Source organism: Tursiops truncatus, chromosome 1, assembly GCF_011762595.2.
Source record: "Tursiops truncatus isolate mTurTru1 chromosome 1, mTurTru1.mat.Y, whole genome shotgun sequence".
In the NCBI taxonomy this organism is placed as follows: Eukaryota; Metazoa; Chordata; class Mammalia; order Artiodactyla; family Delphinidae; genus Tursiops; species Tursiops truncatus.
In genome coordinates this window covers 166,205,089-166,232,471 of record NC_047034.1, presented here as the reverse complement: position 1 = coordinate 166,232,471, position 27,383 = coordinate 166,205,089, and the positions used below count along the sequence as shown (strand labels likewise).

The 27,383-nt window shown below is 54.1% G+C and overlaps 1 protein-coding gene across 3 annotated transcripts in view; it reads left to right on the top strand.

Annotated features, from left to right (window-relative positions):
- EPHB2 (EPH receptor B2) overlaps positions 1–27,383 on the top strand; it is a 186,040-nt gene that overhangs the window by 127,036 nt on the left and 31,621 nt on the right. For all 3 annotated transcript variants that reach the window (XM_073794568.1, XM_033841608.2, XM_073794562.1), the window contains exons 4-5: positions 17,071–17,226; positions 18,378–18,713. In XM_073794568.1, coding sequence (XP_073650669.1) covers positions 17,071–17,226; positions 18,378–18,713 — 492 coding nt within the window. The remainder of the gene's footprint in view (positions 1–17,070; positions 17,227–18,377; positions 18,714–27,383) is intronic.

Below are 27,383 nucleotides of genomic sequence, written 5' to 3'. Positions count from 1 at the left end.
AGATGGCTTCCATCTCAGTTTAAATCCCTGCTCTGCCACTCACTGAATCAGTGATGTTTGGCAAGAGACTTACCCCTCTGCCTTATCCCCTGTAAATGAGGATAATTATAGTATAACTTGAGATTATATAAATTAATCCACATAAGGTACTTAAAATAGTACCTGGCCCAGAGTAAGCGCTAAGTGTGAGCTGTTATTTATCAGAAGATTACAGATGTTAAAATAGTAGTTCTGGCCTCTCTTGTAACCAAGGAGACTCTCTCCAACTGGGTTGCCTTGAGGTCAAAGTAAGCTAGGAAGCTGTGCTCTCAAACCCTCACCTGGTGACAGCGTGGGCCTTCTCTGCAGGCTGCCCTTCCCCAGAAGTTGCCTCCCCTCTCTTCATCTCCAGCTTTCTCAAGGATTAGAGTCCTTCCCTCTGGGTGCTAGAACTAAGGGCTTGTCAAGTTTATGAGTTTTCAGAGCTGCTTTTCGTGACAACCAGGCCTCCCCATTTTTATAAGGACTGAGATAAGGGGAGAGTTTATGAGATTAGAGGGTTGTCATCATCCCCTGCTTTGATGTCCGTCTCTCTCAGTTTCCTTCTCTTTCACAAAACCAAAGCACAAGGTGGGAACAGCAGCTCCAGGCCCCGTAAACACACTGTTCAAATAAAGGAGACGTTTAGAGGAACGTCGAAGTGCGCTTTAAAGGTGCTCACTCTGAAATGACCGCGTCTGGGCGTTTGTCATGAAGTGTACCGGCTGCTACAGCCGAAGATCACTTGTTCTGCAGATCTTGCTGTTGGCTCATAATTTTCAGCTTTTGACCTGTTAAAATTGAAAAGGTGTGGGAGTTTTGTAAGCTTTTGGGATAGGAGTGTTTTAAAGTAACTCTTAAGGAAGACATCTATCTTTGGGAAGGTTTGGGATCAGTTAGCCTTCAAGGGCCCTAGTGAGCAGGCTAGTCTCCCCAGGTCCCTGCTCCGCCATGGGGGACTTTATGATCCAGGAATGTTCCAGTCCAGAGACTGAGCAGGCTTCTTCCTGATTCTCTGTGGGTTCACAGGCTGTCAAGCCGTAGGCAGAGCTACTTGACCTGCAGGCAGTGGGCACGGGGCATGGGTGGTAGGCTCACTGCTGTCCGCCCCTGCCTGCCTGTCCAATTTCATATCCTTTACCCCTGCACTCACAGGCTCAGGGTTCCAGCTGCAGGTCTCATATCTCCACACCTCTGCATGGGCTATTCCCTCTCTGCCCAGCATGCCCCTCTTTTCATTCTTTTGCCTTGTCCTTCTTTATCTTCCAAGACAGCTCAAGTGTTTACACCTCCAGGAAACAACAGTGTTAAGGTCCTCTCCTCTGGGCTCCCAGGCCCAGCACTCCTCCCCCCACTCCACACGTCCCCTGGCACTGGTCATGCTGTTTGGAAACTGCCTATTTACTTGGACATCTTCCCCACCAGGCTGGGAGCCCATTGAATCTTGGAAGAGGTGAGGCCTGGAAGAGGTGAGGCCGTGAGACACCTCGTCTTTGGACTCAGAGGTAGTGCTCCACTGCTCCCCTCCCAGCGCTGTTACTGGCTGTGGGTGGATTAGTTATCCTCACAAAACCTTAACTGTCTTCTCTATAAATGGGAATGTCACTAGTACCTGCCTTGTAGGATTGCTGTAAGAATTGTTGATGAATGTACACTCTGCAGTATTAACTCTGAATTTTCCCTACAAGGTAAGTCCTATTGATAGACCCATTTTCCAGATGAGGACACTGAGGCACAAAGAAAAGTTAGGTAACCTGCCCAAAGTCAGTGGTAGAGCCAGGGTTCAAGGCCAGTTGGACCCTGACTCCAGAGCCTGTGCCCCTAACCGCAGTGATGCACAGTCCCGCCCCCATAACTTCCGTGAAGCCGTCGGCCTGCCACATAGTAGGTGCACAATAGATGGCATGAATGGTGGTTGTTAATAGCTCAGTTCATTTTTAATGATGGAAGAGGTGGAACTGGTTTCAGCAAAGGAGGAAAGGTTCGAGAACTAAGGAAAACAGAGAGGAGATGGGTCAGAGTTGAGACAGGGGAGTGGGTCAGCTGAGGCCAGAGCAGGAGGGCTGCAGTGCGAGGAGGCGAGGGCCCGGGCAGGAAGGTGGGAGGGAAGGACTGAGGGCACACGGCGACCATTTGAGCACTGGCACAGGACCACCACTGGCTTCCCTGCTTTTAGAGAATAAAAACCCAGACTCCGTCAGTGACCACATACAGCCATTGTCACCTTTCTTGTGTTGTGTCCCCACCTTTCTCCCACGCAGCCCATGCTCCAGCCACCCTGCCCTCCTCCTCGCCCCTCCATGCCTTTGCACACACTGTTCGTCTGCCTGGAAGGTCCTTCATCTCTTCTGGCCCTGATGGACTCCTACGTATCCTTTAATACGCAATTCAACTGGCCCTTCCTCTGGAAAGTCTGCTTTGATATCCTAACTGATCATAATCACTCCCCCCTTCTAGACAGTGATCATCAAGGCCAGGGACTGTCTTATTCCACTCTGTGCCTAGTGCCCAACAGAGGGCTGGGCACAAGGTCATTACTTAGAATGTTGGGCTTTTTTTACTGAATAAGTCTGTCCTTAATTGAGGGCAGGCCATGGTGAGACCACACACGTGATCTCAAATCCCCAGTATACAGGAGGGCTAGGACATGGAGGTAGAAGCTGAGCAAGGTTAAGGAGAGAACGCATTACTTCCCAGAGATCCAGGCAAGGGGATGCTCCAGGGCAAGTCAGGCTCCAGAACTCTGCTGTGTGCCTAGAAAATGCTGCCTGGAGAGTTTGAACCTGGGACTCTACTCCCAGCTCCTCCAGCACCATCCAAAAGGAACTGCAGATAGAAAACCAGCTGGACGCCTCAGATATCCTGTCCACGCTCACTCATTGGACCTCCTTAAAACGTGGAGCTCAAAACTGACCCTGCCTGAGCAGCAGGGAGGATGCTGGGCTGTCACTCTCCTTCTGCTCTTACAGCCTAAGACCACATTGGCTTTTTCAGCAGCTTTGGCTTGTGGTCAACTCAAACCCCCAGATCTTTTTCACTGGATGGCTGCCAAGCCACATCTTGTGCATTTGATTTATGGCTTGGGTTCGCTGAGGCTCACTCCTGCTCCCCAGAAGCCGACGGGAGAGGGGCAACGATTTCTGTACCCCTAGGAGGGAGAGCGACTGCAGGCTCTCCAACCCAGGAGCCTCAGTGTGAATGTGGGCAAGCTCCCCTTCTCCCTGTTTGTGTTTCTTAATCCCTTCTCCTTGAGGCGCCAAACGCTGGGACCTCTTGAGTGAGGTTTTCTTTAGCATCCAAGTCACAGGCCGCCAGGGCTTGAGCAGACCAGTCTTCTGGGTTACTGGGGGGAAGCAGTAGTTCTGGAAAGCACCCAGAAGGGCAGAGAGAGAGGGGGGCAGGTGTTGGAGGCCCAGGCTCCTGAACTTGGTGTCCATGTGTCCTGGGGAAGGCAGTTCATTGCTCTGAGCCTTATTTTCTCACCTGCAGAACAGGGGTGACAAATCCTGACCTCATTCAGGCATTCTTAGGACAAAAGTGCCCAGGCAGCAAGTGTGTTCGCAGACATAGTGGTGTCTGGGGTCAGAGACAGCTGGGGCCAAGCAAATGGGTGTCAGGCACTTGGTGATGTCCTGCTCTTACCTCATTACATGGAGAGGAACCGAGGCCCTGAGTTTGTACCATCTTTGCAAATACTGTTCCCGCTCATTCTTCTCCTCAGGGATTGCCTTTTAAATGCTACCTTTCAGAAAGACCTTTCCTGACCACACTCCCTAAGGTGACCCGCTGTGGTCCTGCCTCAGCCCCCGCTGTCTCCTTCGTGGCCATCGCAAATCGAGTAGAGTATTTGTGTTTGTCCACTGCTTCTTTCCCTCTGTTGCTCTCACTAGACCCTCAGCTCCATGAGGGCGGGGACTGCATCTTCCTCGCTCACCACTGTCCCCTCCGGCCCCAGCACGTGGTCAGGACACGGTGGAGTGTGAACAGTGACCATCAGGGACTTCAAAGATGTTCCTTTGGACCCTGGCTGCAGACTCTGATTGTGTCCAGCGAGCGAGGGGATGCGTACAGAACCCAAAAGAGAAGCACGTGTACATTTCCCTCTGCCACGAACAAGGTCACTTCCCCTCCCGGGGCCTCAGTTTCCCCAGCTGTAAAATGAGAGACTGAACTAACTCCTTTCTCTCAAGTCCTTCAAGCTCTAAAAGACTCTTAAGTCGACACAGGAAGGGGGAGGAAATTACATTGAATTGTATTGCCTGTTGGGTTGAAAACAACAACTTCGGCCAGGAAATCTCTCTTACTCTGTCACTTTCTCCACTGGCCTGGAAAACACAGCCGTGCACAGGCCCAGGCCTGCGGAGCCCACACCGCAAAAGTCACAGGCCCCCTCCTGACCTGGGCCCGGGCAAAGGGGGCCCCTGAAAGGTGTGTGGCAGCTGCTTCCCGGGGGGTCCTGGGGTTTGTTGCCTTAACCGAGCTCGCAGAGCAGGTAAAAAATTCCAGACATGTTCTCCACTGACAGCTAATTGTGTCCTTTATTAATGACCATGGCTTTCTTGGGGCAGGTGGGAGGAGGTAGGAGCCCAGGGGGCTCCCTCAGGTGGAGCTGATGACCACGTTTCTGGATCCCATATAAGGGGAAGGGCTCCATGAGGTGACCCTGAAAATGCACCCTCCCCCCAGCTGGAGAGGAGAGGGGGCTTTCCCAGGCTCCCCAAGCCCCAGTAGGGGCGGCTGGCGCCAACAGGATGATGCAGGGATTTTGGAATCTGGCGGCCCAGGTTCTAGGTCCTAAGCCGGCCTCTCAGAACACAACACCAAAGTCCAGTGGATGGCCTGAAGCAGGGATCCACAAGGGGGGGGCTATGGCCTGCAGGCAGCTTGGGAGATGCTCCCAGCTCCATCCGGCCATCACCCCCACTCATGGCATGAGGACCCGGCCTGACAGGCCCTTCCTCAGTGACCTACTACACCACCTGTCAATACAGCAGCCAGATGTGCCGGGGGACTCAGGCCTGCCCTGCCAGATGTGTCAAGCTCTCCGAGCACATCCGGCTTCCCCTCGGGCACATCGCGATTATGATTTAACACTCGCTTCTCCAGCCTGTGTGAGTCCTGAGGCTGGGAAGCTCCGCCATGTTGATCCAGCTTAAGGTCTGGGGGCCTGGAGCCCACTGTTCGTCTGTGGGGCTGTTTTCTCAAGGACCCAGTGAAGACCTTTCCAAGCCCTGTTGCAGTGACAGCCTTGAGCTGGAGGGAGGGCTTTTGTGGAGCTTTATTTGTTCCCCATTTTCTCACTAGGATCCCATGTTAGCCTGGGGAGGAAGGTGGGGAGTACAACATTAACCCCAATTATAGATGAGAGATGTGAGGCTCAGAGAGGGATGTAGTGAAGAAGTAGCTCAGCTAGGACTTGAACCAGGCAAGGGAACCTCACGTACAAAGGCCCTGAGGCTAGAGGAGGCCTGATATACTCCAGGACAGCCAGGAAGCTAGTGTGGCTGCAGTGGGGTAGACAGGGAGGCTTCTAGGAGTGAGTTCAGAGAGGTAAAAGAGATACAATTACAACAAGAAGAATAAAAGGCCTAGGGATGGATTTAACCAGAGAGGTAAAGGGGGCTTTGTAGGCTATTGTTTTTTACTCCAGGTGAGGTGGGAGCTGCGGAAGGGCTTGGAGCAGAGAAGCAACACACCGCTGATTCCTGTTCTCCAGGATCCCTCTGGCTGGTGTGTTGAGAGCAGGCTGCAGCCAGGGGAGAGTGGGGAGGTCGGAGGGCAAGGGCGAAAGCCAGGAAACCAGTCGGGAGGCTACTGCAGTGAGCTGACAGCTACTGCTCCTCTGCCCCTCTTTCTTCCCTTCCAGTCTGGGTATCAGGACTCCTGGGCTGCAGCCCCCAGCTCCATCAGCCACTAACTTGCTGTGTGACCTTAGGCAAGTCACTGTCCCTGTCTGGGTCATGTATTCTGTAGTCATAAAATGAGGAGCTTGGACCAGAAGATCGTGAAGGTCCTTCTGACTTCCAGTGACCCAGACCCCACCTGCTTCTCCAGGCTTATCTCCCACCTCTCCCAGACTTGAACTTCATGCTTCAGCGACCCTGAACTATTTGCAGCTACACGCGCACACACACACGCACACGCACACGCACCATACTACTTCAGGCCTCCGTGCCTTTGCACTGGCTGCCCCTCTGCCTGCAGTGCCCTCTCCCACCGGCCACCCGGACTATGGAGAGCCTGTGTTCTTCAGCAGCTCTCAAGCTCGCTGGCATCTCCTGCACAGCCTCTCCCTGACCCACCCCCGACACACACACCCCCACCTCACCCCACCCCGCTTCCTCAGTGTTCCAGGGCACTTCCACAGGCCATGCTGTTCTTTAAGAGACAGTTGATGGGGGCTTCCCTGGTGGAGCAGTGGTTTAGAGTCCGCCTGCCGATGCAGGGGATGCGGGTTCGTGCCCCGGTCCGGGAGGATCCCACATGCCGCGGAGCGGCTGGGCCCGTGAGCCATGGCCGCTGAGCCTGCGCGTCTGGAGCCTGTGCTCCGCAACGGGAGAGGCCACAGCAGTGAGAGGCCCGTGTACCGCAAAAAAAAAAAAAAAAAAAGAGAGACAGTTGATGAAGTGGATGTAGACTCGGAACTGGCTTCAAATCCCAGCTGCATCTCTGGAGTTGCCTAATGTTTTTGAGCCTCTGTTTCCTCTGATAATTATACTTCCTACTCCCAGGGTCAAGGTGAGGATGCAGTAGAATTGCAAAGCGTGTACGTAACCCAGCGCCTGGCACGTGGTAACTGTCTGGAATCTGGGAAGCCAGATTCCAGCTGAAGAGAAAGAGCCGTCGCGTGAACAGAGGTGGCGGCAGGGGGGTGGGCGTACCCTGGACAGTGTGGCCCCAGATCCCTGGAATAGCCCTGGTCAGGAACCCAGGACGGCCTCCAGTAGCCCCATGACCTGAGGGCACTCCTGTCCCCCTCTCCGCTCACCTCCTCCATCAGGGTCTGGTCAAAGCTGCCTGCCGGCAGACACACCACACTTAGAAACGTCCTTAATTGCTTCACCATAGTGGGGAGTCACCCTGCAGGCAGATAATTAAAAAGTTCAGAGCTTGATTAATTGGGAGGAAATTGGAGGAATGGGGCTGCCTGCTGGGCGGGCGGGAGCCCTCAGCCCCCACCGTGAAGATGGCAGGAAGGGAGGTGGGCCAGAGCCGGGACTGGGGGCCTGACGTAGTATCCAGGGGCTGGCGAGCCGGGAGTACATCGCCCTTAACCCACCTTCACGGCCGTGGGGTTCAGGGTCTGGCTCCCGCAGGCGTCTGTGAGCTCGCCCCTCCGCACCTTGGGGCCTTCTAGCCTGCTGTCGAGTGAGGTGTTACAGAGGGCCTGCTCTGTACCAGGCAGTGAACAGGGCAGGCACGGGGCCTGCCCTCATGGAGCTCACACTTGGGCAGGTGGGATAGTGGGAGGCGGGGAGACAGACGTTAACCAAATGCCAAGAAGAGAGCCCGCTACTGGGGGCCCCGGATGAGCCCTGGAGTCTCTGACATGGTCAAGAGGCCTAGAACACAGTCTCCAGTCCACACACAAGCTGGGTGACCTTAAGCACAAGATTCCACCTTTCTCAGACTCAGTCAGTCAGTCCACAAACACTTCCTGAGACCCCCTGTCCATCAGCTCTCAGCCAGACCCCGGGGCTGAGAGGTGCCAGACGCTATGGGCACCCACTGCCACCGGGCTCAGGGCCTTGTGCAGGGGCAGTCACACCTGTATAGTCATGCAGGAGCAGAGGCGAGGGGCTTCAGGAGCACAGAAGGGAGGCCCTAAACCTGGCCCTGGAGAGGGTGGCATCCCAGGAGAAGGACCCAAAGGAGCTGGAGCTGAGATGTGAAGGGCGAAGAGGAGTGAGCCAGGCTGGAGCTGGGACCGCGTAGCAGGCAGAGGTGACACCGAGCACAGCCCGTTGGGGAGCCGGAAGCTGCCTCCTGTGACCCGAGCCCAAGGCTCGGCTGGGAGGCTGTGGGAGCTGAGGCCGGCGAGGTGGACCCTGACGGGGAGGCTGAAGCGGGCGGGACGCGCCACAGGCACAAGGGAGCCACTGAAGGGTCTTGAGCAGGGAAAGGACTTAGCAGCCGGCTGCGTGGAGGCTGGCCTGGGGGAAGCCCTGGGTTCCCCTCTCAGGCAAAGAGGAGGCGTGTTAACACAGCTCCTGCCTTCTGACTTCTGTCGTCCTGCCAGCTGCTGGCAGGGATCCACAGAGCCCGGGTCCCAGCAGGGGCAAGTGGGGGGAGCCTGGGCATGTGGGGGAGGGGGACAGGATGACTGACATCCCCTGGGTGGTCCCAGTAGGAGCTGCCACAGCAAGGGGATGACGCTGAGGCACTTCCTGGACTTAACCTGGAAGGGCAGGGCCCCCTTGAGGGAGGAAGGGCTGGTCAGGGAGGGGCCCCCTTCATCAAGCTGGAACACTGAGGGCCTCGGAAGCAATGTGAGAGCGTGGACTGTGGGGACACAGGCTCTGCCCCTATGTCTCTGAGTGACTTTGGACGAGGCACTTCCTTTCTGTGAGCCTCAGTTTCCCAATCTCTAAAATGGGAATAGCACCTCCTATCGCACAGGGTGATTATGAGGACTGATGAGGTTATGGGCTCCGGAAGCTCCTGGCCCAGCACCAGCAGGCACACGTAGACACACGGTGATCAGAAGCTCCTCTTTCCAGCCCAGGAGCTTGTCGCCTGCTTCCAGTGTGGCTTTGCCCCTGGCACAGATCAGCACCCTTGCCCAGCCTGGCTCAGGGGTACTGACTCCCCTGGCTTAACTTCAGCAGCAAAAGCAGGAAGCGTGCAAAATGCAAAAGACACTTTGCATGAGGGAGACCCCAAAACCCCACCCACTCAGCCACAAGAACACCACAAGCTCAGCCCTGACAAACGCTCAGCATAAGCCCCTAAAAACACACAGATCAGTTCTTCCACAGTTCAAGGAGAATGCAGGGCCCAGGGCTGGGTGCCTGAGCCTGTCCACAGCCAGAGTCCCGAGCCTGGAAGAGGCCACAGAGATGGTCCCAGCCACAGCCAAAGGAGGCAGGAAGTGGCCTGGACTCACAGAGCAAGGGGCTGAGGGGGCAGCCGAGCCCTGGCCTCCCCCCTCTGGGCCTAGGACTCTTTTCTCTGTCCGAACTCCTCTCCCCGACCCACATCCAATACTACCTGGAGATCCCAAGGCAGGAAAGTAAGCCAGCTGCCCTTCAAACCTGGCACTGCTGAGCCCAGGACCACTCCCTGGCCCCTCCGCCCGCAGTGGCCAACAGTCAGCCCTGGTTGAAGACAGGCGTCCCAGACTCTTGCTCAGGTGTAGCCTCTAACAGGCAGGGCCTGGGCCTTTTGTCTGCATGACTCAGTGCCTAGTACACAATAGGGGCTTAATAAGCACCTCTTGAATAAATTCATAACTCACCATCTCCCCAACTGGACCCACACTCCTGAGGGCAGGGACTACTTTTTCTTTGTCTCTCTATCCCTGTGCGGGTCTTAGCACAGAGCAAGTGGTGGGCCAAGAAAGAATGTATATAATAAAAGCAAACACTTGCATAGCCCTTAATATGAACCAGGCGGGCACTATTGCAAGTGCCTTCTGTGAATTAACTCATGTAATCTTCCCAGCAAATATAAGAGCAGTGTCATCATTCCCCCCATTATATAGACAAGGAAGCCAAGGCACAGAGAGTGAGGTGACTTACCCAGAGTCACACTGTTAGCAAGAGGCAGGCTTGGGATTCCGCCCTGGCAGCCAGCTACACAGTTCATACCCAGGTTCAACTTCATCAAGTTCTCGGGAGTGGGAGTGGGACTGTGGTGAGCCTGCCTCTACTCAGAGCCACAGACAGAGCCCTCTGGTCTACAGGACCCCCCAGGAAGAGAGAGAAACTCCTTGCCCACCCTGGAGGCCTGGCACACTGGGCCTGACAACATCTGAGTCCACTGTGGCACCAGGCATTCTGGGGCTTAATCCGGAGTCTCTGGGAGGCGAAGGGGGAGCACAGCCGCAGGCCAGCCAAGGAGGCTTCGAGGATCACCCGGTGCCAATTAGCAGCCCCGCCGTGCCAGGGCCAGATGGAGCCCTGCCTCGGCCTGACTCATGGCTCATTCGGTCAATTATCACCTATCCCCGGAGCCCAGGGGGAAGGCCAGGAGAAAATCTGTTTCCCCGTAATCCTCTCTCCTCCTCCCGGCCGACTGCCATCCCTGCCTTCGGTTGCCTGGCTAAGGGCTCTGGGCGTCTGCAGAAGGCAGGTGCTGGTTGGCTGCTTTGGCTCCAGGTCCTGGGTTTGGGGCCCAGGCTTTGGCTCCACCTTGCTGAGTGACCCCAGCAAGCCCTGTCCCCTAAGTAGCCCTGACAAGATGGTCTCCACTTGTGTCTCCACTCAGCAACTTGATAATTTTGTGTCCTGGAACCACAAAGACCTGGAGTCAAACCTCAATTCTGCCACTTAGTAGCTGCGTGACCTTGAGGCATTCACTTCACCCCCTCTGAGCCTCACTTTCATCATCTGTAAAATGGGGGTGATAATGGTACCTACTTCCGTGGGTGGTCATGTGGATTTAGTGAGAGAACCCATGTAAATCACTTGCACTGGGCTTGGCACCCGGAAAGCACATAATAAGTGGGAATTTTTATTGTCCTTGCATGCTGGGTGAGTAATAATACCTAACATTTATATAGCGCTTGCTGTATGTTCTAAGCACTTTATGTATGTTAACTTATCAAACCCACAGCTCCTGCCCTCAATTTGTTCACTGTCCAGTTAGGAAGACAGACCTGCCTTCATTTGACAAACTGAATTAACTGAGCACCTACTATGTGCCATACCCTGTACTAGGTGCTCAGGGTGTAGAGATTAAAGCCCCAGCCCCTACTTAAACCAGGGTTCACCAGCTAGTGGGTGGTTACATATGGGTGAGGTCCAGTGGTGGGATGGGCTGTTTTTTGGTGGCTTGGATCACAAGAACTGACTCTGGGCATTTCTTCCCAACTCAGTATTCAGTTATCTTAGATTGGTAGCATGAAATTTGCCCTGATGGGAGCATTTTCACCATAGAAATTGGCAAACACAACAAATCAGGGCTTTCCCCCCCTCCCCAGCCCTTTACCAGCACACAGCCGTCCATGGAGTCTGAGTTGTGTGCTGTAGAGAGTGGAGGGCAGGCCTCCCAGAGGTGCACATGTCAGATTCACCAATCCAGCAGGGCAGGAGGATGGGAGAGAAGGACATTCAGGCACGGAGAACAGTGCGTGTGCAGCCAGGGCATCCAGAGAACTGCCAACAGAAGAGAGAGGTGACAGATGGGGCTGAGAAGCATTCAGGAGGGTTGTCTGGGACTGAGGGCATTTCTGGGATGCAGAACTTCCAGCTTGAAAACTGGGGACAACTTGGTCACCCTGGTGGACAGGCTGACGGGAGGACCTGTGGGGAGAGCATTGAGAGGTGGAGAGGGATCTGAGCATCAATGCAGCCTGGTGAAATTGACATGATAACAGCGGTAACAACCTGGCATTTACTTGGCCAAGTATTTTCTACCCCACTTTCTCATCTGATTCTCACAAAACCCTATAAGGGGTATATTCGTTCACTCAGCAAATGTATATGGAGCACCTGCTATGTTCCCACTACTCTGCCAGGAGCTAGGGAACCAATGAGAACCAGACAAACCCGGTTCTTCTTTTCCTCTCCAGGTACTTCCAGTGCAGGGTGAAGACAGATGGCACACAAGACAGACGTAATTGTTTTCTAATACAATTACAAATTGTGATGAGGCTCAATGAAGGAAACAGAGACTAAGACTGAGGGGAGTGGCAGGAAGGGTCAGGAAGACCCCAGAGCCGCCCTTGCAGGGCTAGGTGTGTGCATTCATTCTAAGTATGCAGGGAGCCCCTGGTGAGTTTGAGCTCTGATTCATTCTCAGTCAGATCACTCCAACCACTGCGGAGGATTGGCGGGGAGGCAGAGGTGGAGCAGGCGACCCATTCAGAGGCTCTCACTGCATCTACACCACGCAGGTATCATCAGCGACCTTTCCGGAGGAGGAGACTGAGTCTCAGAGAGGGCGGGAGACCTGTCTGAGCCCACACACCTGTCAGAGGTGCAGCCACCCAAGTCTGTGACTGCAGCTCTCATTGTTTTCTTACCACTTCTGTACAGGAGACTCAGGTGTTGGCAGGACGGGGTGCCTTCCCAGCTGAGAAGCTAGGAGCAGCGTGACCCCTGGGCCCCTGGGCAACGTGGACGGGGGAGCTGCCCCGGACCCCTCTTTGTGGGAGAAGAGGTGGCTGATGGGAGCTGAGGCCCTGGCACACCCTAGTCACTCAGTACACCTGGGATCAGAATCTGCCTCTGCTGGTAAAGAGCCATGTGTCTGCTCGTCTCTGGACCTCAGTTGCCTCAAATGTCAAACAAGGTAGCTGAGCTGGATACTCCCAGCTCTCACTACCCCCATCCATCACTCACTAGGTACCTGACCTTGTATTCACAGTTTACAGTCCAGCCAGATAATTACAGATTTGTAAGTAATTAAAGTGGGAAGCTCAACCCTTTGTGGGGGCTGAGGGAAGACTTCCTGGAAGGGGGTGTACCTTCACTGTCTTAAAGGGGTGTACGCGTTTGCCTGATGACAAAGGGAGGGCATTCCAGGTAATCGGGGCAGGAGAGACAGGCCGGAGGTGTGTGTGTGAGCCTGGGTGGCACCATATGTGGTTGACTGTGGAGCATCAGGCACAAGGCTTGGGGTGGTGGGCACCCCAAGAGGGGGCAGGTGCCAGCCTTGGGGTCCTGAGTACCCGGAGGAATTTAGGGAGCTCTTGTGGATTTTTCTTAAGTAGCAGTTTTATTGTGGTATAACTCACATACCATACAATTCACCTATTTAAATTGTACAATTAAGTGATTTTTAGTGTTTTCACAGAATTGTGTAACCATCACCACAGTCAACTTTAGAACATTTTCATCACCTCAGAAAGAAACCCCGTACCCATTAGCAGTCAGTCCCCATTCCCTGCTCTCCCCAGCCCCTGGCAACCACTAATCTACTTTCTGTCTCTATAGATGTGCCTAGTCTCGACATTTTCATGTAAATGGAAGCGTACACTATGTGGCCTTAGTGTCTGGCTTTTTTCATGAAGCACAGAGTGTTTTCAAGGTTCATCCGTGTTGTAGCATGTATCAGTACTCCATTCCTTTTTATGACCGAATAGTATTCCATTGTATTCCATTGTATACCATTGTGGATTTTTAAATGACACAGAAAGGTTTGTGCTTTAGAAAGCCGGCCCTGGAGCGTGGGCAGGAGGAGGCCAGATGGCCGTGAGAGGCTGAGGAGTGGGTGGGAGGAGCTTTCTGGATGCCCACGGGGGTGGGAGGGCCGCAAAGAAGAGCCAGGACTGGGCCCTGCTGAGGAGGAAAGACCTGGTAATTGATGGGCTGCAGGGGGTAAGGGGAAGGACGAGGCACCCAGGGTTCCTGGTGACCGGGTGGAAAGCGACACCACTTCTCAAGACAGAAGAGCGGGTTTTATGAAGCACAAAGATACAAAAGATACAGAAAGCGTAGAATGCCCAGTGGGAGGGCCGACTGGTGGCCGGGCAGTACACCTAGTGGAAAGAGGCAGCCTAGGGAGTCAAAGAGGGGCCAAGACATGGCGATGGGAGAGGACAGTCGGGAAGGTGGTCCAGATGGAGGGGCTGGAACATCGTGGAGGGGAGAGTGGGCAGCCACCCACCAGCCAGGCCCGCGGAACCGCCAGCAGATGGAAGAGGCGTGCTAAGCTGGGCAGGCTCTCGCCTGAGAGGGAGCCAGGAGGATCCCAGTCTTGGGGCCAAAAGCTTCTGGCATCTATCAGGATAGTCCTAGACCCTCACAGGATCCCTGTGTCCCCATTCTACAGCAGAAGAAACTGAGGCTCAGAGAGGTCAACCGCTCAACTAGAGCCAGGGCTGCAGCCTGTGTGTCTTAACTAGACAGAGACGAGATGGTGGGCTGCCCCTTCGTCCAGCCAGCAGGGAGAGGTTGGTGCCTAAGAGGGAGGGCAGGCAGGAGGACTCCGGGGTTCCAGGGCCAGCACGGCAGAGTGCAGAGAGCCCTGGACAGGCGCCCGGAGCAGAAGCTGCCAGTCCCTGCCCGGCACTCATGGACTGTTGGCCTAATGCAAGTCTCCTAAAGGCAGAAGAGTGTGGTGGTCAGGGAAGTGGCCTCTGCAGTCCGACCACCCGGGGTCAAATCCCAGCTCTGCCACCGTAAGCCCACATCCTCGGAAAGCTGCTTCACCTCTATGCTTTCTTTCCCCCATCAGAAAATGAGGGTGACAACGTTACCTCTGTCATAGGGCTGGGTGAGGCATCGATGAGTTACTGTGGGTTAAGTCCTTAGAACGGTGCCAGCATTTAATAAGTACTCAATAAATGTTGTCCAGTCCATATTTACACTCTGAGCCCTGGTTTCTGTACGATGGATGCCCGAGGCACTCACTGCCATCCTCCTCTTTGGTGTCACCATAGCCTGGTTGGTTGCATCAAAGTACTGTCTTTTCCTTGTCTGGCGGCTCCTTAAGGACTGGGCTGAAGCCGAGATCTTCTCTGAGATCCTGGCAGGGCCTGGTCAGGGTGGCATCAGCCAGGGCTGCAGGGTTAGGAAGGGTGCCACCTTCTGGAAACTCCCTCCAAAAAGCAGGCAAAGTAGGGCCCCAGGGAGGTGGGGGATTCTGTTTTCTAGCACCCTAGGGGGAACTGTCCTTGGCTTATTTACTGGGACTTCCCTGAGATTGTAACTGCAACCCCTGCCTGACCCTGGGCCAGGCCCTGTTCATCACATACAATCCTCATGGGGTAGATGCTCTCTTACCGATGAGAAAACTGTAGCTCAGAGAGGTTGAACTACCTTTCTGAGGTCACCCAGCAGACTGGTACGTGAACCAGATACAGTTTAATAATGCCAGGAATTGTTTAGGCAGTTTTGCCTGAATAACCAATGTAATCCTCATAACAACGCTAGGAGGTAGGTACTATTGTCCCCATTTTACAGATGAGGGAACAACTTAAGTGACTTGCTCAAGGCCAGATGGCAGGGACAGATTGCTAGGATGGGATTTGCTAGGCAGCTTGCACACTAACCACCGTTCCTCACTGCCTTTCTACTTATGTGATCGCCAAAGCCAAAGCTCCTTCCACCTCAGCAGGCGGCTTCAGGAAGTATTTATGGAGCGCCTGCTCAGTGCCAGGTCTATGCTAGGCACAGGGAAAGGAGCTGTGGTTCAGACAAGGCTCCGATCCTGGGGGAGCCGAGGGCATGGCCAAGAGATCCCCTTGATGAATAATTATGGCAGGGAGGTAAAGTACCCTGAACGCAAGTCATGTAAGACCGAGGAGGGCAGCATCTCTGAGGCTGGAGCTGGTTGAGGAGTTGGGAGGAGGGTGAGTTGCTAAGACTTGGACTTGCAAGATAAGCTTGAAGACTGGGCCTGGAAAAATGATTTCGGGAAATCTGTGTGAGCCATTTACATGAGGAAACTAACACTCAGAGAGGTGGAGTTTCTTGCCAAAGGTCACACAGCACATGAACATGGAATGCAATCCAGGTGAGAGCCCCCGGCCTGTGGACAATTCAGCCACATTTCATCCCAAGGAGGAACTTGTCCATTGGAAAGCTCTTCCCTCTCCACCTCTCACTTACCCCTTGCTTGATCCCCCACCTGAGGCACCACAACAGAGCTGCGATTATGAACCCCAGTAAGCAGAAGAAGGCCAAGAAAGGGGCAGGGCTTACACCCCAGGCCTCCTGATTCCCAACCCAGGGTCAGGAGGAAGGGAAGGGTGGATTTGCACATAGGCCCACACAGGAGTGGTCACCCTAAGCCCTGAGCTTTAGAGCCTGAATCCAAATCCTGAGCATCCCCCCAGAGCAGGGAAGAAGGCCAAAGCCCATGGGAGAGCCCAGATTGCTGAATGCCCACCAAGTGTAAATACTGCCCTCCCCAGGCTGTCCCTGGTACTGCAAGCCCTCTTTATCTCAGTAAATTGATCAAACACCTGCTCTAATGAACAGCTCCTATTCCCTGGGCACCTGCGCCTTGCAAGACCTCATGCCATGTGCCTTACACACTTATGCCAAGTGCTCACAATAGACTGCAGAAATGGGTCTTAACATCATAGTTTTCCTAATAAAAAACCAAGTCTCAGAATGGTTAAGCCACTTGTCTGGGCCACACAACTAGAAAAAGGCCAAAGCAGCAGACCCAGGTCTGTGTGCTTCCAAAGCCAGCGTCCTTTCCTGCTCTACCACGTCACCTCTCTACGTGCCCCGTGCTGTGCTAGGGCTTTTTTTTACTGTAATCATCACAATCATCTGGAACCCAGGAATCTAGTTACAAGAATCAGAGCCCAGCCAGCCATTAGTAAGCAAGACTGGGCCATGAGCACTGCCCTAGACCTCTGCAGAGCCTTCAGACTAAGTCAGAGCCCAGCCAGCCATTAGTAAACAAGACTGGGCCATGAGCACTGCCCTAGACCTCTGCAGAGCCTTCAGACTAAGTCAGAGCCCAGCCAGCCATTAGTAAACAAGACTGGGCCATGAGCACTGCCCTAGACCTCTGCAGAGCCTTCAGACAAGTCAGAGCCCAGCCAGCCATTAGTAAACAAGACTGGGCCATGAGCACTGCCCTAGACCTCTGCAAAGCCTTCAGACTAAGTCAGGATTGGTCCTAGAAGCTGTAGCACAGCCAACCTGGAGTAGACAAAGGATGATTGCTAGGGGCACCAGCTGAACCCATAGATAGCTTCAGAGACAAGCAACCAGGTAGCCTGAAACCTTCTGGGCGCAGCTAGGACTGCCATGTTGGGGCCTGGAGACCCCCAAGAGCTTCAGGAGATGGGGCTCCCCATCAGTGACACCGTGTGGCTGCTGTGTGATCCTGTGTGGCCACTCCGTGATGCTGCACCGTCCTTCCAAGCCTGTGGCCTGAGTCCTCATATGGTTTCCCCAGTGACTCTCCTTGTCTTCTCTCCAGGTTGCCCGTCTGGAACCTTCAAGGCCAACCAAGGGGATGAGGCCTGTACCCACTGTCCCATCAACAGCCGGACCACTTCAGAAGGGGCCACCAACTGCGTCTGCCGCAATGGCTACTACAGAGCAGACCTGGACCCCCTGGACATGCCCTGCACAAGTACGTCCAGGGCCCCAGAAGGGCGACGCCTGACCGAGTCCCGAGTCCCTGCTGAAAAGCTCAGAGCGAGGGTTGGGTGGCTCTCCGGCTATAGTTTCCTAAGTGAGGAGCAGCCAGTTACTTGGTGGGAGGGGAAATGGAAAACTGGCTGGAAAGGACCATCCTGGGGTAGTCATGCTGCCAACATGCAGACACCACAGAGCTGGCATCTGACTCCTTATCCCCTTCTGCTAAGTCACGTGGAGTATGAAGTCAAGGTCTTGATTCACAAAGGGACAGAGAATGGGAAGTTGGCAGAAGAAGAACCAACACAGGTGGTGTCTGTGGTAGAAAAGGCTTCCTAGTGTTCTTTCCTGGCAGCAGCTGCCTGAATCACAAGCCAAGATTCTCCAAGAACAGGGTGACTACGAGGGCAATGTCACAACCCTGTATCAGACAGGAATGGCAGTCAGCTGCAAGTAGCAGAGAGCTGACCCCAGTGGCTTAAACCATAAGGATTTATTCTCTCACATAATAGAAACCCAAAGATAGGCAGCCCTGGGGGTAGTGTGGTAAATCCATGAACTTCCCTGAGACCCAGCACTTTCTTCTGCTCCTCCATCCATAGCATGTGGTTTCTACCCTTCAGGTCACATCATAGTCCAACATTGCTGCTGAAGCTCCAGCCATCACACACATTCTCAGCAGCAGAAAGAATGAAAGGGACAAAAGGACATGCTGCAGCTGTCTCTTTTCTTTAAAAAAAAAAAAAAGTCCTAACCAGCAATTTCTGTATATCAGTGGCCAGCACTTAATCACAAGAGGCTGGGAAGTATAGTCTTTAGCTGGAGGTAGTTGCCACCCTGAATAAAATTGGGTTATAAGGAAAAGGGGGAAATAGATATCGAGTGGATATAATCCCCAGCACAAAAAGACTATCCCTAGCGAGGAACACCAAGGAGGGTGGAGTCCAGGGAGAAAGGTTTAAGCAGATGTGTGTACCAGGATGCGAGTTATATTCTAGAAGCCTGTCTGTTGAGTGGAGAGGAGAAAGGATTTGGAGGAAACCTTTTGGGAGGCCTAAGCTGGAGCCAGGGCAGTGGGCACAGAGGGATCTCTTGGGGAACGTACCCCCAGAGCCCCCACTGACCGACACCTCTCCACCTCCCCAGCCATCCCCTCTGCACCCCAGGCCGTGATCTCCAGTGTCAACGAGACCTCACTTATGCTAGAGTGGAGCCCGCCCCGGGACTCAGGAGGCCGTGAGGATCTTGTCTACAACATCATCTGCAAGAGCTGTGGCTCGGGCCGGGGCGCCTGCACCCGCTGTGGGGACAACGTACAGTACGCACCCCGCCAGCTGGGCCTGACCGAGCCTCGCATTTACATCAGTGACCTGCTGGCCCACACCCAGTACACCTTTGAGATCCAGGCCGTGAATGGCGTCACCGACCAGAGCCCCTTCTCACCGCAGTTCGCCTCTGTGAACATCACCACCAACCAGGCAGGTAAGCACTTCAAATGCAAGCGCCCGGGGCAGCTCCGTGCCATGCTGAGCCAGATGGGTATCCTGCCAGCCCTTGTTAAAGACTCCTTCACATCTGTGGAGTGGTTTCCTCTTTTCCAAGGCTGTCCGTGTGATCCAGCCACCTGGGAGAGTAAGTGTTGCCTCTCTACTGTAGTGGCATATATAATAATTGCAGCGTTTGTTGAGCATGTGTTATTGAAGGTGAGAGTAAAGCTGCTGTAACAAAAGGGCCCACTGTTCGGTGGCTGAAAGAACACAGAAGTGCATTTCTCTCTCATGTAAGAGTCCAGGGGTGAGCAGTCCAGGTAAGCAGGGTAGCTCTGATCCACTTGGAGATTCAGGGACCCGGGTTCCTTCCGTTTTGTCTCACCAGCCTCCATCCTCCTTGTCTGCTTGGTTGAAGCTGAGTTGCAGTTTTGTCTGCGCTCTAGCCTGCAGGAAGGGGAGAGACGGAAGACCCAGGGCAGCAATATGTTTTAAACAAGGTAGGCAGAAGTGGCACCCGTCGCTCCTGGGCATGGTCCACTGGAAAAAACGTGGTCACGGGACCTCACCGAGCCACAGAGGAGGTTGGGAGATGTAATCTCTCCCAGCCTAGCTCAAACCTCCATCACAGCAGAAGGTGGGGAGACAGACTTCAGTGGACACCTAGCAGTTTCCACACGTGCTTTCTCTGAACCTTCAGTCCCCTCCAGTCTAACTCCACCAGAACTCCTCTCCCCAGGCTCATCTGTAATAATCCTTTCTGTGACCCCATGTAGCACCCCCATCATCTGCCCCTCTTTCCTTTACAACAAAAAAAGTTGCCAAACAATGCCGTCTCACTACGTCCCCCCATCCCCTCTTCACTCCACTGTACTCGGGCTTCCGGCCCTACCTCTCCACCAAAGCCACTATCCTCAGGGTCACCTGGGACCTCCAGATGGCCAGGTCCAGGAGGCGCTTTCCAGCCTCATCCCCACCCAAGGGCCATGTGAGATTTTCAAGAACCTTCTGGTTCCTGTGGTTCCTGCAGAAGACTCTGTGGTTGGCATTGTGAGTGTGCCCCCCAGTTCCTCACTCAGCAACCTTTGCCAATCCCCTGCTGTGAAGCGTGGCCTGGACCCCATCTAAGTAGAGCCAAGGGAGGTCAGGCTCCAGGACGGAAAGTGAATGGGCTGCCCAGCTTACCTTTCTGATGCCAGGTGGGGCCCACACAGTAAGCACTCAGGGCATCCAGAGATGGAGGTCCAGGAAGGCTTCCTGGAGGGGGCAGGATTTGACCTGCAGTTTGAAAGACTAACAGAATTTTGAAGGGAATGATAGAAATAAATGGAATTTGAGAAGGAGGAAGGGCACGCCTAAGGACCCGGAGGGGGATGGGGAGCCAGCTCTGCCTGGTTGAGGAGTGCTTTCACACGTGACCTCACTGCCACCCCCTGGCCTCCTGGAGTAGGAGGAACCTGTGTCCTCATTTCACAGACGACGCTCAGAGAAGTTGAGTCACTAAGCTAGGCAGGGTGCAAGGCAGGCATTGACTAGGTCTAACAGACTCCAGTCCTCAGCACAGTCCACAGTGCATCCAGGGAACCATGACTGTGAGTCTGAGGAGCGTGCGTGTGTGAGTGTGCATATTTGTGAGAATGTGTGGTGTGTCATCGGCTATGTCCGAGTGACCATGTGTTTGTGATTGCACGTGACTGGCCATGTGGCTTCTCACATATACGTGCATTTGTGAGCATGGGTGTGTCTGAATCTGAGGGGCTTGAGTTTGTATATCTGAAGGTGGCTCAGCCCGTCCGTGTGTTTGTGTGTGGGAAGGAGTGTGGTTTTGTTTGTCAGCGTTCGTGGTGCTGCTGGGCCAAGATGGTGCGGTTACGGGCATGTGCTGCAGCACTTGCAGGCCCGTAGGTACATTTAAGCCGCCCTCAGGTTGGGGTTGGGATGGCACTGACTCAAGGAGGGCAATCTGAGAGAACTCTCCAAAGCCAGCAGCTGTTGGCAAACACACCTGGCTGTGAGTCTCTCCAGCTTGACAAAGCTCTGAGGGAGGGAAGCCAGGCTCCCAGTGGGGGTGGAGGCGAGGGAACTCTCTTCACCTGGGAGGAGCTAGAATTCCCCAGAGCCCCTGGAGTTCTTTCCCTAGCTGTGGAGGCCTCCCCTACATCCATTTGGGAGCCCTGAGTGTCAAACTGCCTACTTAACCAGCTCAGCTTATTAGCAGCAAAGGCTTCTGGGATGGACCCCTCCTGTCTGGAGCTGGAAGTTCCCAGAGAATAGAGAGATGGGGCAGAGTGGAAGTGAGGGCTCCCAGAGAGGAGGGTGCAGGGGGAGCCCTCAGGATTAAAAAGCAGAAGCAGCAAGGAACAAGCCCCGGGTTAGGAACAGGGGACCTGAGTTTGAATCCCAGTTTTGTCATTCATTTGCTATGTGACTTTAGTGTATTGGTCAGTTACTGCTGCAATGATGCTGCATAACAAAACCACCCCCAAACCCAGTATTTTACAATAATAATTATTTTCTCACTCACTAGTCTCTGGGTCAGCTAGGGTTTAGCTAATCAGCACCAGGTCCTCTGAAGTGGGCAGAGCTCCAGAATGTGGGCTGGATTCAGTCTGTTCCATATGTCTGCTCATTCTCCTTGGACTAGCAGCCCCCCAGGCTCATTTCTCTTGTGGTGAATGTTGTGAACACAAGTGGCCGAGCCAAGCCAGGCCACATAAACCCATGCCATTGCCTGTGGCACAGTCATCCACAGTGAACGCACCCTGCAGGGCTCTTTGGCAGAGAGTGTGGGTACGTGATCCTGTTACAATAGAGGCAGAGCTGAGATCACCCATCCAACCTATCACACTTGAGAAAAATCAGTTCCTCCCTCTGGGCCTCAATTTCCCCACCAAATTGTGCATCAGAACTGTGAGAGCTTTTTCAGAACACAGGTCCCCTGCCCCCACCCCAGACCTGCTGAATCAGAACCCCAGGAATAAGACCTGGGAATCAGCATTTTAAACAAGTGGCTCAAGTGTTTCTTAGCATCAGACAAATTTGGGAAAGTCAGGTCTAAGTGAGTCCAAGCCCCTGTAAGCCCTCAAAGCCCTGAGGCTTTCTGGGTCATAACCACCCTTTCCCCCTCCTCTTTGTTCCAAGCCCCTTAACAAGCCCCCCTCTCTCATAGATGCCCAGAGCCCAGGTGGGGGCTGTGCAGCCACACACACCCTCACCGCACTATCCCCCTTTGCCAGAGGAGGAAACAGAGGCCCAGAGAAGCGGAGTCATTTATGCGAAGTTCTGCTACTAAGTGGGCTCAACTAGGATTTAAACCCAGGACCATGAAACTCCAAGTCTACACTGTAGAACAGACAGTTCCTGCCATTGAGATTTATGCCCTGGTTGGGAAGATAAGACATGGACAGAGTTTACATATTAGATGGCATAAATGAGGACCCAAGGAGGGGTCTGGGAGGTGAGGGAGATCACAGGCAGGAGAAATCATTTCCTCCTGGGAAATGGGAGAAAGGCATGCCATGGAAGACTTCCTGAAGAGGAAGCATTTGAGCTTAGCTCTGAAGAATAGAGAAGCTTCTAATAAGCAGAGATGGAATCGTGCGGAGAAGAAGGTATCCTAGGAGAGGGAAGTACAAAAGGCAGACTGGAGGGAGAGTTCTCCTTTCTCTTCCTCCAAGGCACCAAGCTTCTCTGCCACAGGGTTTTTGCAAATGCTGTTCCCACTGCTTGGAATGCTTTGCCCCTTTCCCCCTTACTTTTTTTTTTGTTTTGTTTTTTTTGCGGTACATGGGCCTCTCACTGTTGTGGCCTCTCCCGTTGCGGAGCACAGGCTCCGGACGCGCAGGCCCAGCGGCCATGGCTCACGGGCCCAGCCGCTCCGCGGCATGTGGGATCCTCCTGCACCGGGGCGTGAACCCGCGTCCTCTGCATCGGCAGGCGGACTCTCAACCACTGCGCCACCAGGGAAACCCTCCCCCTTCCTTTTGACCTAGCTCATCTTCATTGACCTTCCTGACCTGGTCACATGCCCCCAGCACCATGGCCCTCAAGTTCCCGTGGCTGAGATTTTAGCTTCACGTCTTTGATCATTTCATTCCTGTCTCCCCACCACCACCATGCATTGGTTCACAGTGAGTCTCCTTTCCCTCCCTGTGGTTCTCCTGGAGCCTAGACAGGGGCACACCACAATGTACACTTGGTGAGCAGTTGCCCAGGGGTCCAGAGAAGCATGGAGTGAGGTGGGGTGTGGAGAAGTACGATGAGGCTGGAAAACAAGACTGGGGACTTGATTTCCAGACAAATGTATTCAGTGCTTGGTTTTAACTGGACCCTAAAATTCAATATATAAATATCTAGCTCATGCCCTTATAAGGAGAAAGTATTTCTTTTGGGCAAGTGACTGGGCCTTGTTCGCTATCCCTTGGCATTCACCAGGGCCAGAGCTGTCGTCTGACTTCATAAAGCCGTCACGCTGCCTTCGAACTATACTCTGCCACTCCAGAATGCCTTTCCGTCCGTGTTCACGAGTCCTCTCAGGGCCCCCCAGAGACAGGAGGCCAGGCTGGGCTGCGTATCCCCGCTCGGAGGATAAGGAAACGGGATTGGGAGAGGTCAAGCACATGCCCGGGCTCACTCAGCTGGGAAGGGGCAGACGCAGGGTTCAGTCTGGCTGTGCAGAGTCCACGGTCCCCGACACAAACAAACAAGACAACATAGAGGTGGACGGGAGCGGGAGGGCGAGCCTCGGCAGCATCAGAGGGTCCGAGGAGAGCCTCTCTGAGAAGGTGGCGTGTGAGCTGAGATCCGAATGACAAGGCGGAGGCAGCCATGCAGACCTAGGCGCAGGCAGCATTCCAGCCGCGTGGGGCTTGTGCTAGGGGCTGGCCCCAGTACTCCGGGCCTCCCTCCAGGACTGCAGCGGACACACTCTCACCCCAAGCAAGCCCTGAAGAGCTGCACCTCTGCCTGGTCCCAGGGGTGGAGGGAAGGGTCTGGGCTTTGGAATCAGGCAAACAAACCTGGCTTTGAATCAAGCCTAGCTGCTCCCCGGCACTTAGCCCCAGACAAGTCACTTAGCCTGCGTCCGATCGCATCTTCCTTATGGGCATTACCACCCCCTCTTTGCGGGTCGCTGTGAGGCTTTGAGCTCATGTTCTCAAGGTACCTCACAGGCTGCCTGGGATGGCAGGCACTCAAAAAGCAGAGATCATTCTGTATTCACTCGAATCATACAATAGCACACATTTGGCAAGTGGTTTACTATTTTTGCCAGATACCAAGTCCTGAACGATGAATCTCCCCAACCTCAGTGGGTTCTGTTATTCTCCTATCTTACAGGTAAGGAAAGCAAGGTGTTAAGAGTTAAATGACTTGCCCACCAGGCAAGTCGCTGGCAGAGCCTGAATAATTACATCACTGCATACTCAGGGCCCAGCGTTGGCTGGAGCCAAGCCTCCTGCACAGGTAGGGCAAGCTGTGTACCTAGACCTGCCACACCACAGCCTGGCTGAGCAAGTGCAGCCTTTGGGGCCACCCATACTGACTGACCAGTTAGGAAGATCCCCCGTCATCATGTCCTAGGGGGTCGTGTGGGAGAAAAAGGCATCAGTGCTGAACTTGACAAACTCTGCCCTCATCCAGCGCGCCCCTTTCCAAGCTATGTGACCGGGCTGTCTAGGGAACCTTACTTCTCTGAGCCTCAGAGGCCTCGCCTTCAAAATGGGCATGTTTCCACCATCCCAGCTTTGCAAGATGGTTGCCAAGTTAGTCATAATGTGGACAAAGCACCGGGCACAATAGATGGCAGCTAGACTTAGAAATGAAATCAGAAGGTATGTTAGTTTCCTGTTGCTACTACAACAAAATGCCACAAACTTAGCGACTTACAATGACACGAAGTTCTTACCTTACAGTTCCGTGGGTCGCAAGTCTAGTCTGGATCTCATCAGGCTAAAATCAAGTGTCAGCAGGGCTGTGTTCCCTGCTGGTGGCTCTAAGGGATGACCTGTTTCCTCGCTCACTGGGGTGTTTGCAGAATTCAACTCCACGTGTTTTTAGGATTGAGGTCTCCGATTCCTTGCCAGCTGTCAGCTGGGAGGTCCCCTAGCTCCCAGGGGCGTCTCTCCGGTCCTTGCACGAGGCCCCCCTGCATCTCAGAAGCAACAACAGGGCGTCGAGTCCCCCCTCAAGCTCCCGCTCTCTCGTCTGACTCTCATCTGGGAAGGATTCTCCTCTTTTAAGATCTCAAGTGATTAGAGCGGGTCTACCTGGATAATCCGGGATAATCTCCCATCTCAAGGGCCATAACCTTAATCACATCTGCAAAGTCTCTTTTGCCATGTAAGATAACGTATTCACAGATTCCGGGATTAGGTCGTGACATCTTTGGGGGCCGTTATTCTGCCTATCACATGCACACGTAAGTCAGAGTACATCAGCATTCATCCAGTGCAAACACCTCCTTTTATAGAGAGCAAAACTGAGGCCCAGAGAGGTTCCTGAGTGGCTGCCCAAGATCGTACAGCAGGCCCTTGGCGGAGCTGGTCTCTAACACCCTCGCCAGGTGTCAGAGTCTCTGTCCGTGACACCACTCCACATGGCTTTCTCATGGAAAAATTTTCGACTTTCCAAAGCCCTTTCTGCCAGCCATGTTCTCCTCTGATCCTTTTGCCCTCCTGTGGAGCGGGCACACAGCGGCTGGTCTCTAGAACTGGCATGATCATGTACTCACCTACTTCTCTCCCTGGGGGTGGAGAGGATCAGAGAGAGATAGGACAAGAGGGCCCCCAGTGAGGCCCATGCCTGGGGAAAGGAAGAGAGAGGGGGAGGGCGCGTCCCTCCCTGGGCTGAAGGCTCTAAATGCCTCGTCCTCTTTCATCCTCCCAAGCGTTCTGCAGGGGAGGCACTGCCCGCCCAGACTATCATCTAAGGTTGGTTCAGCTTGCCTGTAACAGGAGGAAGAATAACAGGTAGCCGCTGCCACAGTAATGCTGTTTAGCAATCAACCGCAAAAGCAATGGCGTAAAAGCAAGAAGCACTTATCTAGCTCGTGAGTCTCCTGGTTGGATGGGTCTTGGCGGGGAGCATTCATATGTTTGCGCTCCAGCTACTCTGGGTTCCTCAGCAGCTCTTCCCTTTGGATTTCGTCAGGGATCTATTGCATGTTTGGGGTTGAGTGCGGTGGGCTGGTCAGGAATGGCCCTGGTGGGGACAACTGGGGCAACAGCTCCGCTCCATGTATCTCATCCTCCAGCAGGTCGGCCTGGGCGTGTTCTCGTGGCCATGGCGGGGCACCTAGACGGCTGGCAGATACATGCGAGGGCTTTTTCAAGCCTCTGCTTATATCGTATTTGCTTATATTCTATTGGCCAGAGCACGTCACACGGCCAAGCCCAGAGCCAGGGTCAGAGGCTGATTACACAAATTACAGGGCAAAGGATATAGAGACAGAGAGGCAAGTAATACAACCAGTCTACCATAGTCGCTTAGACCAAATGGAGATTTATTTTTCTTACATGTAAAGGATGTCAGAAAACAGGAATTAGGGCGACTCCATGGACTCAGTAGGGATCCACGCCCCGAGGGGGAACGAGGCACCCAGAGGGAAGGCTGCTTCCCCAGGTCTCAGCTGGTGAAGAGATTGGAAGCTCCCCCAGGGCTCGCTGGGGGCAGCAGGGCCCCTGACCACCTGCTCCCGCTGCAGAGCAGGCCCTGCCTGGCCAGCCTCCCCTAACCTCTGGACCACAAGCCTCTTTTGTGCTTGCTCCCTGGGGCTCCATCTCCTGACAGGGGTCACGGGGCGCCACTGATCCCATCCCCCTGCCGGTGTGCCCGGCTGGTAATTGAAAATACCAGAATTCCCTAAAGACCAACTTACAGGGAAACCTGACACCTCAGGGTGGGCGGCGGGCAGCAGGAGGGATGGGAGAACATCCAGCTGTTCCCTTTTCTCCGCCGTTAATCCCCCTGGATTCCAGGAGAAAGGCCAGCCCTCCTTGGCCCTCACTGGCCCGCCTTGATCATCTTCCCAGCAAATGCCTCCTCCTTGCCACACCCAGGGTTACGGGGCTTATGGGATCAGAGCCTGGGTTAGCTGCCCGTAACCCAAGCCTGCCAGCTAAGCCCGCCGAGCCCAGACCCCCATGGCTGTGGGGGACCTGCCTCCACCAACAGCTGAGCGCCCAGAGCCAGGGCGGCGGGTGGGTGGTGGGTGAGGGGAGTCAGCCAGAGCCGGACCAAGTTAGCTTTGCAGCAGCCCTCTGAGGCCCACTGGTTTCAAGACCTCTGTGGTCAGCCTGCATCGGCCGCAGACAATGGAGGGGAGAGGAGATGCTGGACTTTGGTGGGCCTAGGTTCAAATCCCAGCTCCACTGCTTGGTAACTTTGGGCAAGTTACCTCATACTTCAGTGCCTCCGTTTCCTCACCTATAAAATGAGTATAACAGTAATACCAGCCTCTCAGGGTTGCTGTGAATGTTAAATGAGTTAATTGACGTAAAGCATTTGGAAAAGTGCCTGGTGTAGAGCGAACAAGGAATTGTTAGGTGTTAGCTGTGGGGCCTTCTCTTTTTTGTTTTTTAAGGCATCATGGGGCATCCAGAGGTTGTCCAGATGACAGGCTTGCGTTTTAGTTAAGGAACAAGTTGCCACCCCTACCGCAGTCCTT